General features: G+C 37.9%; 1 protein-coding gene across 2 annotated transcripts; it reads right to left on the bottom strand.

The window, feature by feature from the left end:
- Positions 1-700: 700 nt before the first annotated feature.
- On the bottom strand, positions 701-22,110 carry clcn7 (chloride channel 7). Of its 2 annotated transcripts, XM_056753103.1 has the most exons (25): positions 21,863-22,110; positions 21,299-21,373; positions 20,755-20,820; positions 20,483-20,548; positions 19,990-20,122; positions 19,769-19,878; positions 18,446-18,526; positions 18,289-18,351; positions 17,959-18,042; positions 17,794-17,887; positions 13,910-13,974; positions 13,688-13,804; positions 13,433-13,487; positions 13,268-13,328; positions 8,298-8,439; positions 8,090-8,183; positions 6,507-6,679; positions 6,152-6,203; positions 5,877-6,004; positions 3,874-3,959; positions 3,286-3,415; positions 3,141-3,200; positions 2,837-3,013; positions 2,184-2,264; positions 701-2,024 (listed from the first exon to the last, which is right to left on the bottom strand). In XM_056753103.1, exons 1-25 carry the CDS (start codon positions 21,968-21,970, stop codon positions 1,938-1,940), a joined length of 2,388 nt encoding a protein of 795 aa, XP_056609081.1. In that variant the 5' UTR covers positions 21,971-22,110; the 3' UTR covers positions 701-1,937. The 2 variants fall into 2 exon arrangements, with proteins under 2 accessions (XP_056609081.1, XP_056609082.1); XM_056753104.1 differs by lacking the exon at positions 21,299-21,373.
- Positions 22,111-23,335: the final 1,225 nt, after the last annotated feature.

Here is a 23,335-nt window from a genome sequence, read left to right as displayed (position 1 = left end):
ATGTGGGAAAATATAGTATAGTATATACAGAACATGTTAAAATGTTCCTATCTTCCTACCTATGAGATTTTAACCTCTTCTACCGTAATATGAACAAATCTTGCTATAAACTTGGCATTGTGCACAAACCACTTTTTTATACTTTTTATAAAAGCATCTGCTGAATAAATAAATACATGTAAAACTATGAGATTGTTATAGTTGCTGGTTGATTAATCACAGTTGATACATCATTCATGGAATACTTCAGTCAATCACATACTAACATACTGTGAAACGTATAGTTTATAACTATTAGGATTAAACATTTGAAACACACAATTTATAATTACGTTAATGTTTCTTTAAATTTAATCTATCGTGATGTAATTACTTCAGCCTTCTCATCTGAGAAATATTTCAGGTAGACTCATCATTCAAGACGTGCCTCACTATGTCATTAAGCTCTCACTGTAAAGAACAGGGCAGATCAAGATGGGATTCAGATTTTAAAAAGATCCTTTTATCATTATTCCTAGAACTAATTATTTAGCCACACCTCAGTATGTTAAGTCACCTGACAAGAATATGTTGTATGAGATGATGTACGCAGGGCACTGCTGACAAATAACACACGACTAAGTCAGGTGTCACCAGAGCAGATGTATCGTGACCTGTTTATCAGCTTGAGGTTTCCCAAGGAAACAAGATGACATCAACGAATGATTCATAGCTTTATTAGTTCACAAAGTTGGTCAAATGGTTATAAAATTCAACACTTTTTCCTTTAAATCATCAACCATATAAAAGCAGAGATCAGCAGACAGATGACTGACAAATTAAAACAAAAAGTTGTTGACTTCAAATGCCAAACCACACAGAATGTTCGGCACACAGACTAACCGGATAAGTGGCGAGTTGATTTACTTTGATGTCAAATCATTGCTTGTCAATATTTTAGACCTATCATTCTGTTCAATACTGATTTATACATTAAATTTAAAGCATGGATTTTCACAGAAAACAAATGTGGCTTAAGGCAGAAAATTCATTCTTTAGAAGCATTCTCTGAAAAACGTCACTCAGTAAACACGCTATATAAAACCAGTAGCTCGTGCCAAATCGCACCAACGTTAAGACAACAATAGGCATGTGAACAGGATTCATTACATTTGAGGGTCGGACCTACGATAACATGTCTGAAATTAAATCATTAAACAATTAAAAAATCCTAAACAACACTCATCAGAACAAAAGTTAATAAACCGTACTTGCGTGTCTGTAACAGAGCAGTTTGTAAAATCTAGTAGTCTATATCAAGTGCACATAAAAGTTTCACCAACAGATTTCTTAACGCTGCAACTTAATTTTCATGTCGTAAAATGTTTTCCTTCAGCATGCGCCCACACCTTCACAAGAATAGCTAAACTCCAATCGTAATTTTAGCAAGTCCTCATAAATGATATTGTGCATTAACTGTGACCACATAGAACATAACCTTTTTTGTATCACTCCAGAGGCCACATCAAAACTGAATAATAGCAAAGTTTGGCACACCTTGTGATGTCAGTATGCATTGTCAAAAGAATATCTGCCCATATTGACGTGAATCTCAAACTCTAACTATCTAAATAAACAGGCAAGGTGAGACAAAATGATGCTTTAAGAGAGGCCTGAAAGGACCTCCCGAAAACGTATCTACTCTAAAATATATAACATGTAATAAATAAAGTCACAGTGCAAAACTAAATTGAAACATAATGTGCTCTAGAGATGCACTCGTACAGGCAAAAAACAAATGCAGAGATAACAGAGCCCTTGAAATGCTAAGTGTGGAACAAATGTTGTGCAGGTTGCAGGTTTGGCATCTCGGACACAAGAGAGACTCTAACCAGCCCCTAAGTACGGTCCCTAGCTGGTGGTCTTAAGGCAGGGTACAAGGTGCACATGAAGACCAATCATGTCTGAGCCAGGTGAAGCTCCTCAAGCCCATGTTTACCCAGGTGGTAGCGTGCAAGGTCCTTTCTGCTGACCAGACCTACGACCTTAAAATGAAGAATCGTGAACAGTAAGCGTTAGCAGTAAAAGTGCTAAGCCTCATTTCCTGATACAACGTATGGTTAAAATGAGCAACTGAAACGCAACAAAATGTGCGTGGAAAAAACTGATGAAACCAGATTACCCTCAAGCAGAAAAACACTCACCATGTTGTCACCATCAATCACTACCAGGTGTCGCAGTCCCAGCGCTCGAAACAACTTAAACACACGAGGGAGGGACGTCTCCTAAAATGAGAAAAAATAAATGTTTATTACAGCAATACATGAGATGGAAAGCAAGTAGAAATGTATTGTGCTTTCCATTGCTCCTGAGAAGCAGACTTAACTATTAAGCTTTTATTAAAAGACCCCCTGTGGTGAAAATCATGTTTTATGTTGTTGTTTAGAAGTTTACTTGTCGTTTTTCAAATGCTTTAAGACAAACCATGTGCAAATTTATCATTTTAAAGTAACATATTTTACATATATTGAGTATTTTCTACATTAAACTGCAGATTACCAAAGACAGTAAAAAAATGCGGATGGAAACTGCTTCGGTTAATAACGTCATAAACCTGTAACCAATCACATCAATTGATTCCAGTTTAAGCAGCATCTGGAAGAGCCAATTGCAACTGAGTGGAGGCGGGGTTAATTTGGACATTAATGTATCGCCGTATTCTTATATATTTACATTCAAGATATTTTGATGGTCAAATATTAGTTTTAAGGGATAAGAATATTGAGCGCAGGGGGACTTAATAAAACTATTCTGAAACCAAGTCACTTTCAAAAGATCTAAATTTGGAGACTCGGACCTGTGGCACAGTGTAAGGGGTTGGGTTCATGAACTCAGTCAGGTCCATCATGCACTCCCTCTCGTCCTGAGACACGTGAATGGACTGGATTGGGGGAAATCGCGGATACGCATCTCTGAAGTCCTTCAGCTGTAGCTTCCTCTGGGTAAGTCGTGAGGATGCCCTCTCCACAAACACCTAAGACAGAGTCAGATCAAGAGAACATTTGTCTTAGTACCAGACATTATTGTCTGTCAAATGAAAGCAGTAAACAAGGAAGTAAAGCTTTTTATCAAAAACATAATTATGAAAGTAAAAACAAAACCTTATGTTTGAGAAGAACAATGAGCTGTGAGCGGAGAATAAGGCCACAGAGTTTGCCTGGCTGAGGAGAGAAAACACAGGCAAGATTTAGTCTTTAAAGAACAGGTTCTGATGTCACTTTGTTCTGGAGGATGATGATGTCTAACCTCATCCCCAGTAGAATGAACGACCACTGGGAAGCCGTTGTGATTGGTGGACGTGTCGCTAAGAACATCCACAATCGTGCCGACCTTGTCCACTTGGTTAAAGCAGGTTACTGGAGAGCTCATGACCTCCCTGTGGTAAACACGTCAATATGTGTGACACAATGATATTTACGGCATGACAAACGTATATAAAGACCCGCTGCATTCATGCCATTGATTTAATTGCACATGTTTTCAAAGTGGGGCCATAACACTGCAATAGTCTAATTTTATATAATTAAACAAATATTAATTAATAATTGAATTATAAATAATTCATTTAGAAGAATTTAAATGCTGTTGTACTGATAACATTCATTTCTTTTCAAATGTATTTAACACTGTATTCTGCTTATTATAAAACGTCTGTACTGTATATTGAAACAGAAAATGCAGTAGGAAGTTTAATTTAGCAAATGACTGTTAAACTGTTAATAGCAAATAATTGAATTTAAAGGTTAACACACATCCCATGCATAGTACACATACAGTAAGTATTTCCTACAGCCTTAGGAAACAATAATTATAAGGTGAAAGGGGTGTGGTTACCTGGCAGTCAGCCAATGAGAAGTATGCGGAGCCTCCCAATGAAGGAAAGGAACACTTTGCAGCTTAATGTGGACATCATATAGGCCCTACGATCAACAAAAAACAGTCCAACCAATGAGCAACACACACACCCTTCACACTGCAATAACAGAACATATAGCACTAAAGACAAAAACACTCATAACTGACACCTTAACTCTTTCACCGCCATTGACGAGTTATCTTGTCATTTAAAAAAAAACTAGTGGTGGGCATAGATTACTTTTTTTTAATCTAGATTAATCTATGGCTCATTTGAATTCTGCCGAAGGCATTCAGAATATGTGTGCTACCCAAATAATGACTAAAAGTAAGTCTTTGAGAACGGGTGTCTCAAGCTAGGTGGTACTTGAGACTGGAAGAGCTCCTACAGTACATTTACATTTAGTCATTTAGCAGACCCTTTTATCCAAAGCGACTTACAAAGAGTGAGGGAGCAACAAGCGATATGTCATACAGGAGCCATAATACATTAGATCTCAATACAAAGTTACTGGTTTCAACTAAAGCTAGACCAGTACCTGTTGAGAGAAAGTGTTTTTTTTAAACCAATTCCGCATTGCACAAGGTGAAAACAACCTTAGTCTTGTCGATGTTTCCATTGGGAAGCTTCTTAAAAATTAATATTCCCTGAAGCAAACCCGGCGGCTTCATAGCTGCATCCATGTTAGCACGTCACGTTTGATGCGGTAATTTCACAGTAACGTTATGTTGTGTTCAGACCAAACGCGAATGGCGTGTCAAGCGCGAGTGATTTATATGTTAATGAAAAGAGCCAATAGACCTACTTGCTGCGCGAATCGCGCGAATGAAGCCCTGGTTATGAGATGATGAGGCGGCTTCTGCTTCCGCGAATGACGCGAGTTGAAAAATCTCGTTCTCGCCCCGTACAGTGCAGTTAAGCTGGTATACATCCGCGCTAAAATATCAAGGTGAAAGTCATCATAGCTTGCGTAGTATAGACCCAGCTCCCAGCCCAACTTGTAGAATAGATTAACGGCGACATTTTTTTTTATCGCGCGATAAGAGTCTCACTGCGTTAACGCCGTTAACGGCCCACCACTATTAATTTCACAGTAACGTTATGTTGTGTTCAGACCAAACGCGAATGGCGCGTCAAGTGCGAGTGATTTACATGTTAAGTCAATGCAAAGACGCGATAGACCTACTTGCGGCACGAATCGCGCGAATGAAGCCCTGGTCATGAGATGATGAGGCGGCGCGAATGACGCGAATTGCACGAATCACGCGAGTTGAAAAATCTCGTTCTCGGCCGGGACAGTCCAATTCAGCTAGGTATACATCCGCGCTAAAATATCAAGATGAAAATCATCATAGCTTGCGTAGTAGCCTATAGACCCAGCTCCCAACCCAACTTTGAGAATAGATTAACGGCGACATTTTTTTTATCGCGCGATAAGAGTCTCACGTTAACGCCGTTAACGGCCCACCACTAAAAAAACGAGTTTTTACGGCAATCAGTCTTTGTTTGCTTTTACAGCAGGTGGCGCTATGGCACACCTTTGGGAAAAAGTACAGAATCCCAAAACCTAGAAGGTATATGTTTTAGAGGTTTTTAATGATTGTTCTGAGTGAAATCTTGGCGGAATCTTTGACAAAAAACGTTAATTATCTCAGCTGTTTAATCAAAGTGATGCATTTTTGAAGAAACCTACCCACATCTACGGAGTGATAAAAAACGAACAAATGAAGATAGAAGAATACGGTTTAAAAGATGAGACTCTGTTCTGTCATTTGACATATTGTTTGTCCATATATTATTTACAGAAAATTAACTGTGAGCCAATAAATTTGGGCGAAAATGTTATATAACGCTGGTAACTTTTTTTTAAAGAGGCTAGCGGCGAATGAGTTAATGACAACTCTAAACAAATCACAGTGAAAAAGGAAGACAAAGTGGCAGTTCACAGGGAACAAAAAAAGCCAAATACTCTAGTTCTCACCTCTGCAAAATAATCCCCGACAATCTTGGCAGTCATCAGCACTAGCATTATGGGAAAGCCATAGGTCACATTACCAGTGGCTTCTACCATGATGACTGTGAGACTGAGGGTCATTCTAACAATACCACCTGCGAGAAAAAAAAAAACAGACCTGCTTGCTTCACACAAAAATGCAGCTGGGTAAAATGCAGTACATCACAAGACAGCATTCCTGTAGAACTTCCTTACCGAACTCATGACTAAAATAATGTGGTGTCAAAATATCAAAAACTCACCTAGTTGGGCCGCAGCACCTATGAGAGCGTACTTTCCAGGATCCGCCCAAATCTGTCAACACATAACAAAACATCAATAACTCTGTAAAAACAATTTTGAGGTCAGACACGAGATGGTATAAGAGTATTGTAAAGTTGCAGCGTTGAGGGTCTTCAACAAAAGTTATACGCTTCCCCCACCTATATGCTCTTATTGTTCAGTGGAACACAAAAGTAGGTTTTAAACTTGGTTTAAAAGTGGTTATCTGTAATTATCATGACAGATTTTGATTATATACATTTGTCTAATAAGAATAAGATTTTTAATCTGCATTTGGAAAGTGTTTAGGACAAAGAACTTTGCAGCTATACTTACTGACTGACTGGAGGCGATGAATGACAGAAGGATCCCGAACAGTCGGCCCCAGGCTGCTCCAATCAGCAGAGAGGGGATGAATACTCCCGCCGACACGGCCAGGCCGTACGTCCAGACGGCCAGGAAAAAATAAGCCAAGGTGAAAACTCCCAAAGTCACGGGGTTGTAAGTCCCTAAACGAGATATTTTCCCAGTAAAATAACAAACTAAGGAAGTTCAATTCAAAACCAAATTGTACACTAAAAACCTGTATGCCCTTTATTTTCTGGGCTTTGGTGTAGCACATCAGACCTCTGGCTTTGACCCCTATACAGAGTTTCTACAACTCATTTGTCACAAAATAAAATGCAGTTAACAGATAAAAAAATATTTAAACACTGTCCTGATTCAAAATGAAAACTGCAAGTAACTACTGATGCAAGTTTAAAATTCTTTCAACATTACCATGACTCGTCATAAACTAATATAAAATGTGCTGTTAATTTGCACTAGGTTGTAATGTATCTGAATTAGGTTTATCTATTTAAAATTTCTTGGCAGATAACATTTTAAATTACTCCCATGTGTTGAACACAGCAGCATTATACAGTATCTAGTATAATAAATGCCTTTCAAGCTAATGTAAATGTTTTTAAAAAGACATTTATATACAATTCTGCACAAGCTTCAGCAGGAAAATAAAGTTTTTTGTGTGTAATACCAAGTTCACTTGCACCATGAGGCAGTGTAGAGTAGTTAGATAATATAATTACACAGGATTAAAAATAAATTTTGCCATTTTGTAAAGAGGATGATTACAAATCTGAGTCCACTTTAAAAAGGGATTAAAAATCTTTGATCTTTAAAACTATCTTTTTTTAACCAAAAAATATATTAAAATGTTTCACTACTTTTTTTTTAAACCTTTTTATTTTGCAATCTGATGTAGAACAAATTAATGGAAAATATGTAATGCTTTGCACTATTTCTTGGTCATGTAACACTGACCCTGTTGACCAAGATCATGATGTGATAACATGGCTCATCAGGTCTTGCATAAACTGTGCCAGCTCGAGGGCAGGCATAAAAACAACAGGTGAAAAACCGAAGACCAACAAAGTCTAATATTTCCATACCTTTATTTTACCTCTTACTATTCATTTGCAATAGCATCATTTGTATTAAAAAATTCATTTAATACAAAATAAAATAATTTAGTCTCAGATTTATATCCAAATTATTTGCATTATAACTGATTAACAAATAATGTAATCATATTACGAAAACTAAACTATATAGTGGCTGTGTACCAGTTGCACTCTCACAGCTTTGTGTAAGCGTTCAATGGCTGCTTTTCTCAAGAATGTTTGTGCTTGTTTGTGGGCCTGCATCCAACATGTTCCTCTAAATCAGCTTAAATTCTTGTCAACCCTGCCAAAATGCAAAAACACACTACAATATGCAGACACAGCACATCATTTAAGAAAAAGCAAAGCATTGCAGCCAACATTTGTTTCAATGGAAAATAATCTGTACATCTGATAAGACACCCACAAACACAACGGAACCCATTCACATCCATTTATGTCTACACATGTACACACCTGGAGGGTTATGGAACAGACTCCTCACACTCCGCTCAGGTGTGTTGAAGAAGGCCGTTGCCATGGAATTATATTCCCCATCAGAACAGAAGAGCTATAAAGAAACAATGTTCAGATCTGAGTCTGATTTAATTCATCACATCAGAATACAATGTGATCTAGGATCAAAGGATTCAAGTTTTTTTCCAAGAGGAATAATCATACAAACCTGTAAAGGATATTCCTCATTGTGGTCCGGTCCCAACGGTTGACAGTCGTTGGAAAAATAGATCATGGCAAAGGAAACTGTTGCAGTCACCGCAGCAACAAGCATGGCTTCCATCACTTGTAGACATGGCCGGTGGACATACCTGAGACATAAGACATTCTCTTAAAATCACAGAATTGGCAGGTGCGTGATGGCCTAGTAGAGCGAGACTCCAACGAAACCCAGAGCGTGATTCAAAATGGCGGCGCTCGGCTGCTAGACGGCTACACTGTAATATGTGGATAAAATCAAGTTGAGAATCCAAATATTTATTTCATAATTCTCTCTTTTTCATTCACGTTTTTTTCCGTTTCAATATTGGACTACAACATCATACAAACTGGATCACCTCGAGGATAATATCGACCCGCACTATAACAAACACTTCTGCATCATGAACAGGGATTCCCCACACGACAAAAAAACGTTAACAAAAACTGCGACTACATGTTACGATTTGATCTGGGCGTTAGGGCCAAGAAAACCGCTCTAAGCAGTTTTCATGCCACTGCCTCTCAGGCATTCTATGTAATTTGTGTATTGTTAGTACTCCTAGTTTTGCTCGTCAGCCAACAATATTACCATAACATGAACACATACACTTAAATATATACGGCATACATACGTCCATACATATGCATATTTTTGTTATCCCATAACATGTCATCTGTCACTTTTCTAACTTGGCTCTCAGGCAAAGAAGATCAAAGTTTTAAATCACCTAAATTAATTACAAGCTAACATATGCCTATTGAATCACATCTATCATTACCAGATAGCAATACAATATTTTTTCACTCATATCCCCACCTAGTGATTCTATCATATCAAATATGTCAAAACCAGATATACACCCAATAATTATTAGTGATCATGCTCCGGTAACTTTTAGATTGGAATAGAAGTATGCTCTGTAAACCCATTACCAGATGGCCATTTAATATATTGTATCTCTTCTGAATGAAAAGAGAGTGGGCGTGGTTTCTAGAAATGAATGACAACCCTGAATAATCTCCGTCTCTTTTGAGGGAAGCAGGGAAAGCAGTATTACCAGGAAAAATAATATCATATTCTGTCTACAAAAAAGAAAGAAAAAGAACATGAAGCTGAACTGTAACAACAAATTTGAAAATCTCAACATAGAGCAGCAGAAGAAACACAGAATTAATTAAGAATTAAAAAAATATTCCAAAATTTCAAATCCACAGACTGAGACAAGAAGGTTTTCAACATAGTAATAAATCTGGCAAATATCTGGCAAATCAAACCAAATGAAATAAGGAAAATCAACCATTTCAGTTATAAAAGACTCAACAGGGCAAGCCACCAACTCACAAGAAGAAATAAACCAAATCTTCCTAGAATTTTACTGTAAATTATACTCGTCAGAAAATAACCCAAATCAGAATTAAATTTTTCAACAATATCAATATCAACTCAATGAACAACAGAGAAAAAGCCTTGAATCGCCCATAACACAACACAAACTCTTTACAGCTATACAACTTATGCCAAACAATAAAGCACCAGGACCTTATGGTTAGCCAGCTGAATTCTTCTTTTGGTCCATTCTGTCACCACTGTTCGAACGAATGTTAAATTAATCAAAACAAAGGTCTAAACTCCCTGATAACATTTACACAGCCACGATTTCACACCTGCTTAAACCCAATAAGGATCCTTCTTTACCATCATTGCTATTTGCTATTAATAGCTATCGTCCTATTTCTTTGATTAATGAAGACAATAAATGATTCCCAAAGCACTAGCCCATAGATAAAATCACACCATCTATTATACATCAAGATCAAACTGGTTTCATCAAATGCAGACAAGCATCGCAAACCCATGCAGACTTTTCAACTTAATGTATTGCTCCGCACGTCAAAAAGAAAAACTATGTTACATTGCACACTGAATAAGCTTTTGATAGGGTCAATTGGAAGTTCCGGTTTTTCACTTTAGAGAGGTTTGGCTTTGTGGAATCATTCATACACTGGATCACAATTCTGTATACATCACCTTGTATACCACTGTCCTCACCGACGTACTAACATCACGCAGCTTCACATTACACCGGGGGACTACACAAGGATGTCCATTCTCCCTCTCACTTTTCACCATTTTCATTGAGCCATCACCAGCAGTCATTCATCAAAACAGCTTGATTAAATGTATTCAAACATCATACAAAATTTGTCTGAGTTGCAGATGATATACTACTGTTTGTAAGAACCCCAATAATCACTACAGGAAACAATTAAACTAAAAGTATCTATTCTCATATATTTCAGAATACTCTTCAGTAGATTCAGCAAATCTTCTTTCCTTTCATTACATCCCAACAGGTTTGATTGTGAAATCCCAGACACTACCTTTCCCCCCCATGCACTGATCACATCACATGTTTTGGCATAAAAGTTTCCCCAGGCCGTAAGGTCTAAACTTTAGCCCAGTACTCCAAACAATAAATGACGATTTGAAACGATTATCTATTATGGGCAGAATATCAGTAATTCAATTGACCACCCTTCCAAAATTAAACGATTCATTTTCAATGAATGGAACCCACATCTACTTGGTTTAAATCTCTAGAGTCAATCATCACCAAATTTTACTGGATAAATAAGACTCCAAGAATTCAATTGACTACATAACAGAAACCAAAACATCGAGGAGGTCTAGAAGCACGACAACAATTTTGTGGCCAATCAGCTTAAAAATATATACAAATGGATTCATCCTAACCCATCAGAAGACATTTGGCTAGATATTGAACAAACTAACCATTTTGTAGTCAGACAATTAAAAAACACCCATGTTTCAAAACACCAACAATAGCAGCAGCACTGCCAGCTTGCAACTCATAGAGTATATAGTACTTCACAGATTTCACTTAACTGGACAGAAACAGTTTAAAATGAGAAAATGAAATTTTATTTTAACTTTAAGACACATATGTTCACGCACTTTGGAACTGCACTCCTAAAACATTGTGGGAAGACGTGACTAAATCAATCAATGTCTTCCTATTTAGGATGTCACATACCAATGTCCCTCTCCCTCTGCATAATTGGCGACTTATCTTCAATCAATTCTAACCATACAAACAGTCAGCGCTAACTGTGGCCAAGAAAACCATCCTCATGAACTGGAAATCGAGGAATACCGTACACATTGCATCTTGGAAAGATTTACTAATAGAATTCATCTCTGGTGAAAACATGTCCACCTCCTCTCACACTAGACACTAGAGACTCACCCCACCTGGACACCTCTCTTTAAACTGTAATACTCACAAATCAGTTATAGTTCTTTGCCTTAGAGCAGACACAGGCAAAAACAGAAGAAATTAACCTATGTTAGCCTATTAACCTATGCTGTCATTATGTCTATTTGTCCTGGTCTTGTTGTTTTTGTTTAGCACATGCAACACATTCTATTTTTAGCACATGTAATAAGACTCAAATTCTGTGTTTGCATTACAATAAAAAAAAAAGACAGAATTTCATATACACGCTATTATTGGTCAAACCATATAGTATCTCACAGAAGTGAGTGCACCCCTCTCATTTTGGATGTGTATGAAAGAGACCTTGCGCTCCTACACCTGCTGTTTGAGGATGCCCCACAGATGCTCAATAGAGTTTAGGTCCAGTCTCAGAAGGGAGGGGATCATGCTCTGCTTCATGTCACAGAACATGTTTGCACACATGGTTCCCTCAATGAACTTTAGCTCTCCAGTGCCGGCAGCCCTCATGCAGCCCAAAATCATGACACTCACACCACCATGCTTGACTATAAGCAAGACACACTTGTCTTTGTACTCCTCACCTGGTTGCCGCCACACACGCTTGACACCATCTGAACCAAATAAGTTTATCTTGGTCTCATCAGACCACAGGACATGGTTCCAGTAATCCATGTCCTTAGTCTGCTTGTCTTGAGCAAACTGTTTGCGGGCTGTCTTGTGCATCATCTTTAGGAAGAGTCTTCCTTCTGGGACGACACCCATACAGACCGATTTGATGCAGTGTGTGGCATATGGTCTGAGCAATAAAAGGCTGTTACAGGGTCTTGGCAATGTTCTTAAATCCTAGGCCATCTTTATGTTTAGCAACAATTCTTTTTATCAGATCAGAGATCAGACTTCTTTGCCATAAGGTGCTATGTTGAAGTTCCAGTGACCAGTATGAGAGAGTGAGAGCGATAACACCAAATTTAACACACCTGCTCCCCATTCACACCTGAGACCTTGTAACACTAACAAATCACATGACACTGGAGAGGGAAAATGGATAATTTGGCCAATTTTAACATTTTCACTTAAGGGTGTATTCGATTTAGTTGCCAGCAGTTTAGACATTAATGGCTGTGTGTTGAGTTATTTTGAGGGGACAGCAAATTTACACTGTTATACAAGCTGCAAACTCAATACTTTACATAGTTGCAAAGTGTCATTTCTTCAGTGTTGTCACATGAAAAGATATAATAAAATATTTACTAAAATGTGATGGGCGTACTCACTTCTGTGAGATATTGTAAGTAAAGTTCGCTAAATGTAATGTTCTCAAATATTACTAAATTATGTCAAACATTTGTTTTCAGTATCAGTTTCTCACTTTTCATAAACACTTGAATGACATGAAGGTGTAACCTAGTGAATTAATGAACTGGAGTGATCACCCATGTAATAGTAGTCACACACACATGCCAACTGCATTCAGAATTACTAACCCATCAACTAACCATTGATCACTTAACCGTTTGTCAAATTTTATAAAAGAAAAAACAGCGAACACAGAGACTAGATGCTAATATAGATGTCTATTGCCACAAAATTATTTTAATGTTAAAACAATCTGGTCCTAAATTATTGCCAGATATATGAGTTTCTTGACTTACATATACAACAATACCTGAGATCCTACCTTATTCTGAAAATTGTTAGCCAGTAATTGAGGACATTGAACAATGCTCCAAGCAACCCTCCTGGAAACGGAAACAAAAAAGACACTATGCTTTTTTTGTAAAGTAACTTATTACTGCTAATCATTTCTAATGTATGAAAGGATAAAGTTAAGTTTTCCCCTCACCTAAAGCTCCCATAATAATGAAGAGAGGAATCTCATATAAATTATATTCCACAATCTAAAAATGAAACCAAACACAACATCAGTAACTTCAAGCACATGTGGTGGTCATGGCTAAACCCAAAAGACATATCATGTGCCAGTTTCATTTAAACAAATTTTCCGTTCACATCTCAATGCTGTGTAAAAACCATTGGCAGCTAAAAAAAAAAGAAAAGAGTTCTGAACGTCAGGGAGAGTAAGAGAGACAGAACTCACATCGCTGTCAAAGCGGCCAAAGTTAATGAGACCGGGGCTTGAAAGCTCTCCTGGCTTCTTATGATAAATACTGAGGAAGAAATTCAGGGTGAAGCTGGAGATCATCGAAGCAAAAAACTATATAAAGACAAAACAAGATAAGAATTAAGTTGTACAACCTCTGGCATTGAGTGAAACAGAAATTGCAATTTAATAAAGGATCTAAAGTAACATATCACCCACAATTCTCCAGGTTAACATCTGGTTCCAGAAAGACGCCCCTTCCTCTAAACTGAACAGAACGCCACCTGTGCCAAACAATGACAATAAATGTGATTCAACTTTCTAAATCAGTTCATTTACAATGATTAAAACCAAGACAGCCGTAATCTATTCGAACATTCAAAAATCATTCCAGATCCCTTTGAGCTTTTTTCAGAAGTACAAAAGATGGATCTTAACCTTTAACGCTGATCTCAGTGAGATTCAGTAAACATGTTGACCAAAATATGTTTGCTACAGGTTTGATGAATGAATAAATGGTCCACTCTGTGCAGTGCATTAAGGATTTCCAGTTATTTACAAGTCGTTCGTATATTTAATTATTTTCTAAAGATTGCTGGGGCACATATTTGAATGTCAGGTCATATAAACACAAATTAAACTTTGTGTGCAGTTTCGCACATGTGGATACTCTTAAAACAGCCTTAAATATATTAGCGCAATCCCTAATCTGAAGGATTTATATTACATTCATTGTTTATTTTTATCTTGTAATATTATATTCCAAGACTAATGTAATTTCCACAACATTTCCAGGCTGACAATTAGGGCTGAACGATTTAGAAAAATAATCGTATTGCGATTTTTTACCAATATTCAGCTTGCGATTTAATTTGCAATTATTTTTAAGCCCCTTTTCTTCTGTATTATTCATTAAAGAAAATGTATAAATCATGGTAACCAATGCAATATTAGACAGATTAAGCGTAAACTATAAAACGGGTTTGAGATGATATTCGTTGTTGCATGAATTTACATATTTTTATAGAATTACCTCAATCATACTAGTATATTGAATGAGCATAAAGCACTGACAGATACGCTTGGCTTAACATCAAAGTCATTTATCTCAGAAAATAAAGTGCAGATTACAAAAATAAAAACAAATCTGTATCTTTACCACACTCAATGCAGAGTCAGTGTAATAAACATATGATAAAGATGTAGATTGCACTTAAACACTTAAAAAATATAATCTATTAAAATACAGTATCTCACAGAACTGAGGACACCCTCACATTTTAGTAAATATTTTATTTTATCTTTTCATGTGACAACACTGAATAAATAACACTTCGCTAAAGTAGTGAATGTACAGCTTGTAAAACAGTGTAAATTTGCTGTCCCCTCAAAATAACTCAACACAAACTAAACTGTCTAAACTGCTGGTAACAAAAGTGAATACACCCCTAAGCGAAAGTGTCCAAATTGGGTCCTAAGTGTCAATATTTTGTGTGGCCACCATTATTCCTGCACTGCCTTAACTCTCTTAGGCATGGAGATCACCAGAGCTTCACAGGTTGCTACTGGAGTCCTGGAGTTGCCACTGGTGGATGTTAGAGAGCTTGGGCTCCTCCACCTTTCATTTAAGGATGCCCCACATGGTTTATGTCAGGAGACATGCTTGGCCAGTCCACCATCACCTTCACACCCAGGTTGTTTTGGGGTTGTTATCATGTTGGTTACTTCCCTAAGGCCCAGTTTCTGAAGGGAGGGGATCATGCTCTGCTTCATGTCACAGTACATGTTTGCATAAATTGTTCTCTCAATGAACTTTAGCTCCCCAGTGTTGGCAGCACTCATGCAGCCCCAGATCATGACACTCCCAGCACCATGCTGGACTATAGGCAAGACACACTTGTCTCCTCACCTGGTAGCCACCACACAAGCTTGACACCAAAATAAGTTTATCTTGGTTTTATCATATCACAGGATATGGTTCCAGTAATCTGTGTAATTAGCCTGATTGTCTTCAGCAAACTGTTTGCGAGCTGTCTTGAGCATCATCTTTAAAAGAGGTTTCCTTCTGGGATGACAGCCATACAGACCAATCTGATGCAGTGTGCTGCGTGTGGTCTGAACACTGACAGGCTTACTCCCTTCAATCTGTGCGGAAATGCTGGCAGCACTCATAAGACAAATGTACACTTTTATAAAAGCTGTACACTCACTACTTTATATTGTAGCAAAGTGTAGTTTCTTCAATGTTGTTACATGAATATATATAATAAAATATTTCCTTAATAAAATAAATGTGAGGGGTGTAATCACTTCTGTGAGAGACTGTATGTATTATCTTGTTGTCTTTCATTATTGTGTAAGCGCTGCATGAGGTTAGTAATTTTGCCCCTTGAGGTAGCGTTAAAGGGGTGATATCACATTGCTAAAACGAATATTACTGTTTGTTTTAGATGTAATGCAATGTATATACATGATTTAAGGTTAAAAAACGCAGCATAATTTGCATGTTTGTATCTCCTCTTTGCCCCGCCTCACTGAAACGTGCAGATTTTTAACAAAGCTCATCGCTCTGAAAAGCAAGATGTGCTATGATTGGCTAGTTAACAAGTGCGTGGTGATTGGTGGAATCATGGAAGCGTATGACAGAAATGTAATGCATCTTACCATATTTGAAACATTAGGTTCCAACGCAATTGTACTGAAAGGTACGCCCATTTTGGCGGTCTTAGTCAAATCATACCACAAACTTACATAGATTTGTGGGGGTGTGGTTACAAAAGGCATTTCAGCAAGTCTGGGTGAGCATTTGCTTTTAAATAGAATGCATCTTTTGTTTCAAACACTAACATTTTTGCAATTTTGCATTTCTTTTAAATGCATGGGCAACCCACACAAAGGACACAACAACGTTACAGAAAAACATGTGTTCGCGGCATATGACCCCTTTAATGTTAGCATACACAATACCTGACACTGTGCAGCATCATCCATACAATACAGCCAAAAATACTCCGACACAACTAAAGTTCTGTTGCTATTTTACCCTAAAGTTTCCACATTGCCACATTCTGTCGAGCCTGAGGCCATTGTAAAACAGGTCAATGTACAAATTATTTATTTTAAATTCAGATGCGCGGGAAGCGTGGTAAAGGAGCATGTATACTTGTCTTTCCGCGTCCGTGTCGAGCACAAACGTGTCTGCACAGCTTCTTAAGCAATCTCTTCACAGATTCAAATGTGGATATCCGAGTTCGACACATGCGCAGTACAAAAGAGTTTCTGTGCTCTACCAGACCATCAGAGGGCAGCGCTAAGTCGCGTTATTCACAGACCCACTGTAAATTAATGTTAGAGGAAGTAATTCGCCATTGCAAACAACCCGAGCAAACAGCAAGACAGCCAAGAACAACAATCAAACAGTATAGAGAAGGATATGCTTCAAAGCTTACTGTTCTTGGTTTGAGCGGCACACTGCACACTTTTTATGTGTATTGACCCTAGTGGACAAGTGCACTTTTTCACGCATGCGCTGTTGCTGACGACCGCGGACTAGTGATGCACGGGTCAGGGTTTTTTCCAACCTGCACCACTGTATCTATTTTTAAAATGCGCCCCACACCCACGACCATTAAATAGACATACTAGGCATTGTAATGTAAATGAAAACAGGCTTTAATAAGATTACATCGCCTTGTAAACTGGCAACAACGTACGCTTATGAACCATAGAAACTTGCATTTCACGTAGCCGATTCTGTTGTTGTCTTTGTATCTCGATTTTAATGACCCACCCCGAAAATAAGTTATGAGACGACCCGCGCATCACTACCGCAGACCCTTCTGATGACGAAAATTGCGTCGTTCGGACAACAGGAGACGGTGGATGGACGGACCCCATTCTTCCTTTAGAGACCTTTTGAAACTGTACATCCCCTTACTAATCGCAGTCTTTGCAGTTAGAAAACCACGATTTAATCGCAAATGTACTTAATCATTCAGCCCTTCTGACAATTCAGTAATGTGGAAAATCCAGTACATTCCAGAGAAAAAATGAAAAGTTTTAAAACTCAGAAGCGTGTTATTGCGATCATCTGTGTGACTCACCAACAGGGGCTCCAAAAGCGGCAGAGACTCCAGCGGCTGCTCCTGCAGAGACAAAGTCTCTCTTCTCTGTGTCCCTACGGAAATACTCGAACATCTGCGTGAAGAAAATCTGCTGTCAGATTTCAATTTCACTGAGAATCAAGCATTTAGATGCTGAAAACCAACCTTAAAGTCTTTCTTCAGTGAAGTGCTTCTTCCCTGGGACACACCGGCGGCCACCACGGCCCCTGAGTGAATCATGGGTCCTTCCTTTGAGACAAAAACAGCTGCTTCATACTTCAATATTCAACAACAACATCCCTTATAAAACCTATGCCTAGAACCTGATGCAACTGTTGACTTTTTCACTTTTAATTTTGGGCAAATCTAAAGATCACTCAAGAAGTGGAGCACGCACAAAACTTTGAGAATGACCGGCATTCCAGTGCTGTGACCAGCATTCTCTAGAGTTTATAGGGAATTCAACAAACACATATGACTCATTTTCTATAGTACCTTTCCTACAGCAAGGCCTCCGGCAACGGAGAAGATCACCCCGAAGACTTTAACCACCAGAGTCTGTGGACAGGAAGTAGGACACCATTAGAGATCCACAATGGAGATGTATTATTTTCAAACCCTTTCAAGTGTCTTTATTTACATAAGGTATTACCTTGAGCCTAACCACACGGGGTACTTTTACTCCATTCAGGTAGCATTTTATCTGCGGGATTCCACTACCTGCCGCAACTGGCTGTGAAAGAACAGACTGAGTATTAGACAGATACTGGGTCCCAATTCCCTTACTTATACTATGCACTAAAATTATGTACTGTACATTTTAGCAAGTAGCAAAACAGAATGCAGGCACTGGGACATATTAAATGGAAAAGGTCATTGTTGCCTAGACAACATTGTGACACTTAACTGTCACGAACATTAAAATACAGCTTTTCTTTACTTACATTTATCAATTCAACGGAGCATCTCATATTTAATTTTGTTAAGGCACAGAAGCGTTACTAAATTCGCGGAGTTGTTGGTAACTGACAATAGATCTGCAGTTTGAATTTTCACAGGAAACAGTAGACCATCCGGGTACTTTGAGTATAACACCATACTAATACTGTGTTTGACCCCCTTTCGCCTTCAGAACTGCCTTAATTCTACGTGGCATTAATTTAACAAGGTGCTGAAAGCATTCTTTAGAAATGTTGGCACATATTGAAAAAATAGCATCTTACAGTTGATGGAGATTTGTGGGATTCACGAAGCTCCCGTTCCACCACATCCCAAAGATGCTCTATTGGGTTGAGATCTGGTGACTGTGGGGGCCATTTTAGTACAGTGAACTCATTGTCATGTTCAAGAAACCAATTTGAAATGATTCGAGCTTTGTGACATGGTGCATTATCCTGCTGGAAGTAGCCATCAGAGGATGGGTACATGGTGGTCATAAAGGGATGGACATGGTCAGAAACAATGCTGAGGTAGGCCGTGGCATTTAAACGATGCCCAATTGGCACTAAGGGGCCTAAAGTGTGCCAAGAAAACTTCCCCCACACCATTACACCACCACCATTATTGCATTAAAGAGAAATTGAACAGGTGTTCCTAATAATCCTTTAGGTGAGTGTACATATGCAGCTTGGTCTGGGTAGGCATCTTTTAAACACATACCAGAAACAGTATTACTGTTACATACATACTAGAAAGAATTTTTAAACAAAATACTTATTTTCTATTTGGGCAAGATAACATTATTCCCTCGAATGAGCTCTGTTGTATAAGTAGGGAGTACAATTTTTTGCAGAGTATACATAATGCAGAAACATAAAAAAATTGCAGGCAACCATGCCATGTCAAACATAGCTGTTTTCTGTTTTGCTGTAACATGTTTAACTGCAAAAGTCGAGAGCTTTGCCAGAAGTGACACTAAGAGAAATAGAGGAAGTAGAAGTAATGCAAACAACACTGTAGGTGTTAAAATGCTCACCTCAATAAAAGCCACAATGATGGCGCCAACCATCACGAATGCAGAGTTCAGCACCGCCCACAATATCAGAGAGATGGACAGGCCACCCACCTCTGTGAATTTCTCTATATCTGGAAGTCTGGTTAAAGAAAGTCTGAAACCACTAATAAAGCCTCTACAAAAGACAGCACATATATCAAACGTTTGTATAGGAATACATTAAAGCTTAACAGGAAGGATACTCTGCTTGACCAGAAAATACTTAAAGCCAGCGAGATTTTCTACAACAATGTCTATGCAGCATGCAATGAGACCGGTGAGGAATCCGATGAGACCACAGATCACCCATCGCTTAATTTCCAGACATCCAAAGCCCTACAGTGAGGTCATTTATGTAAAACAAAGGTCAATGTGTATTCTGTAATGGCTGTAGCAAATTTCTGTTTCATCAATTATGAAAAGCATAAATAAATGAATTAATAAATAAATAAAGTGTTTTTTTTTACAGTCAGAGTACTTGTTTTGTTCACAATGCATCCAAATCTAATTTGATTGAATGTCATATCAGATTGAATTAAGTTTGTAAACAAAACATGCCATGTGTAACTAAATGTTCAAACTACAATCAACTAAAAAGATCTGAGTAACCTGAAGTATTGGATTTTTAATGCCTGTCAAACAAAGCCAAATGTCAATCACTAATCTCAATTTTAAAAGAAAAGAGGTTCTGCTGACCATGTGACTCATCCGTCTTTCTTCCTCCAGAAACAATTGGTTCTCGCTGTTATCATAATCGAGACTCTAAAACACAGAGGACCAAGTCTGATAACTCATCACGGTTATCAACAGTGTATTTAAAGCAAACATGCAACATCTTATGAAAAATCTAGGTTTGAGTTAATTGAGTTTATCAAACAAACTTAACAACATTTTTTTAGCTTTCCAAACAGAGCCTCGATTGAGATTGAAGTCTGTTGTAAAAGCTCAGACCTGCTTGATTCAATTACCTCATATTTGAGAGACAGTAGCTTTTCATTGTGAGGGATTTCCTTTGGTCTACTTCTCACAAAGTCCTGTGTGTGCAAGGAAAGACAGAGTTACATGACTGACATGTCGTCGCTTATATTCTTCATGAACAAATACAGTCATTTTAAGCACATGCGGTTGGAAAAGCACAACAGGTCATTCGCATTCTCTTTTGACAGCCAAAGCAAACCTGACAGCCTTCAAGCACGCTGGAAAAAAATCCTCATTTATCATAAAGACTCGCGTTTTCCCATAAATTATTTTTTGCAATAGTGAGTCAGGATTTCCCCCCCAGAGACTTCTGCTAAGAATGGTTATTTTTAATATAGAGATTTACTCTTATATAAAGCATGTGTGACCCAAGTATGCAAGGCATTAAATTCAGGTACACTGATGTGTCTCAAAACAGCTGCCACTTTCATAGACCTAAATGGAATCCTTTACGTTCAAAGGTCTAATGACGTCTTGTTTTGACCCCTACATAGATAAAAATGACAGATGTGATCATTGTGAGGTCGATTTTACCTCTTCGGGTGTGATCTCCTCCTCAAGATCCACAGTACTCAGCCTGCCTATATGAAATATACTGCCACCTGAGAACTATGAACCAAACACGTTACACTCAATAAAGTGTCTAATTTAAGCTAATGGCATTAATTGTCATTCACAGTGAACGTATGTATGTGCATTAAAAATATCTATACTTTAAATTTCAATTAATTACACTATTTAAAAGAAATGGGAAGTCAGAAATCCAAAGAATCCAGTGTTGCAAAACAACCCAACAACAAGGTAGGACAAGGAAGTAAAGCTTCTTTAATGGGTTTACAAGCAATAAAACGTTCAAGCTCTATTTTACTCTTAAAATCTGTAATGACAAGTAGTTGTTAGTGCATGAAACGTCATTTGCTAGTGTAACGTTACTATCATGCTTTCAGTTTCTGCAAGTCCACCCACTAACATTACTTGCGCATACTTAGCATGCATGCAGCGAGTAAGTCTTACTAAGCAGCAGTCAAGTCTTTCTATGAATGTGATGTTTAGTATTGTGACAGTTAAATAGATAGAGATGGCCTGCCTGTCTGGTACCTGTCTGTTGTTGTATTTCACCTCCTCTGCTCCGTTCATGAGTGGAGTTCTCTCTCCACGATCATCGCCTCGACCTGACCACGACACTTTCTTCGCGATGTTGGCCATGTCAGCGGCAGGTACTGTCCGGTTTTGATATAAAACACGGCTAAAGGTGATAAAATACCACTGCAGAACTACTGCGAAGAATTTTCCCCATGACTAACAACCATAAGCGAGCTCGTGACCAGCGTACGGTCAGCGCAAAGGTCCAAAAATGATGCGCTCTCGGTGGAATTCTGGGAAATGTAGTCACGGCTGCGTTAAAAACTATTTTGGGTAGCTTACGAACAAATCGTGCATATGGTGTACCGTAGCCAAATTTATAAAAAACAAACTGTCAATGTTACATTGTTTTATATTTAGATATATCATATGAAATAGCATAAGAGAGAATTATCTTAATTTTCTCTCTAAATGTTTGAAGTCAAACTATAGGACAAAATTGCCTCTGTCAACTACACACGCACACATGTTTTACGGGGACGTTTTACTCACTTTTTAGCTTTTCACGCACTGACAACTTTTTTGTGATATCATAAACAAACAAACGAACAAACCAAGAAACTAGCCTGATTTGTCAGCTTTTTTGTCTGATAAACCAGGTTTACCGGGAACATACACATGCACGCGCGAACGAACGCGCATCTGTGAAAGAATGTGAAGGCAATCACAAATATTTTTAGTTTTGACTATGGCAGTGGTCTTTATGATTTTACACACATATATTATATATATATGTTATATTTTAGAGATCTGTCAAATTTCTGACATTCTTCGGAATATCTTCCTACAAATACATTTTTAAAGGGTTGGAACAACCTGAGGGTGAGTAAACGATGACGGAATTTTCGGGTGTAGGCTACTATCCCTTAAAAGGTCAATTGTATGGGTTCATCTCCCTCTACAGTTTTAAAGTGGTACAACCATGCACATATAAATATATATATATTGGTAAAACGATACAACAATAGACTATTTGCACTCTCAGATCATGTTTCAGTTTTTGATAATGATGCTTTCTTTGTGCAGCCAACACCCACAACATACCGAGAAAGTTATTTACCCATGAGCCTTGAGCTTTGACACAATATCTGGAATTTTGCATGATGGTCTGGTCCATCTCAGATATTTGTGCTAAGAGTTTAAATCAGTTATGTTCAGCTAAATTCACATAAGGCAAAGGCTTTAATTAGAAATAAATCAGTAATGTGAATTCATTTTTGTGATTAACTCTCCTCTACATTAAAATATATGACTTCAGGGCAGTATTGGCATGCTCACCGGGAAACTGCATTTATTAATTAATTTATTCCATTCCATTCCATTTTCTACCGCTTATCCTCGGGTCACGGGGTAATTTATTTATTGATTTATTTATTAGATGTTATATATTTAGAATGATATTGCTTCTTCTATGAACACCATGCACTG

This window comes from Triplophysa dalaica, chromosome 7, assembly GCF_015846415.1.
Source record: "Triplophysa dalaica isolate WHDGS20190420 chromosome 7, ASM1584641v1, whole genome shotgun sequence".
Taxonomy (NCBI): Eukaryota; Metazoa; Chordata; class Actinopteri; order Cypriniformes; family Nemacheilidae; genus Triplophysa; species Triplophysa dalaica.
The sequence above is the reverse complement of the archived record's forward strand: the minus strand, read 5'-3'. Positions and strand labels throughout refer to the sequence as shown.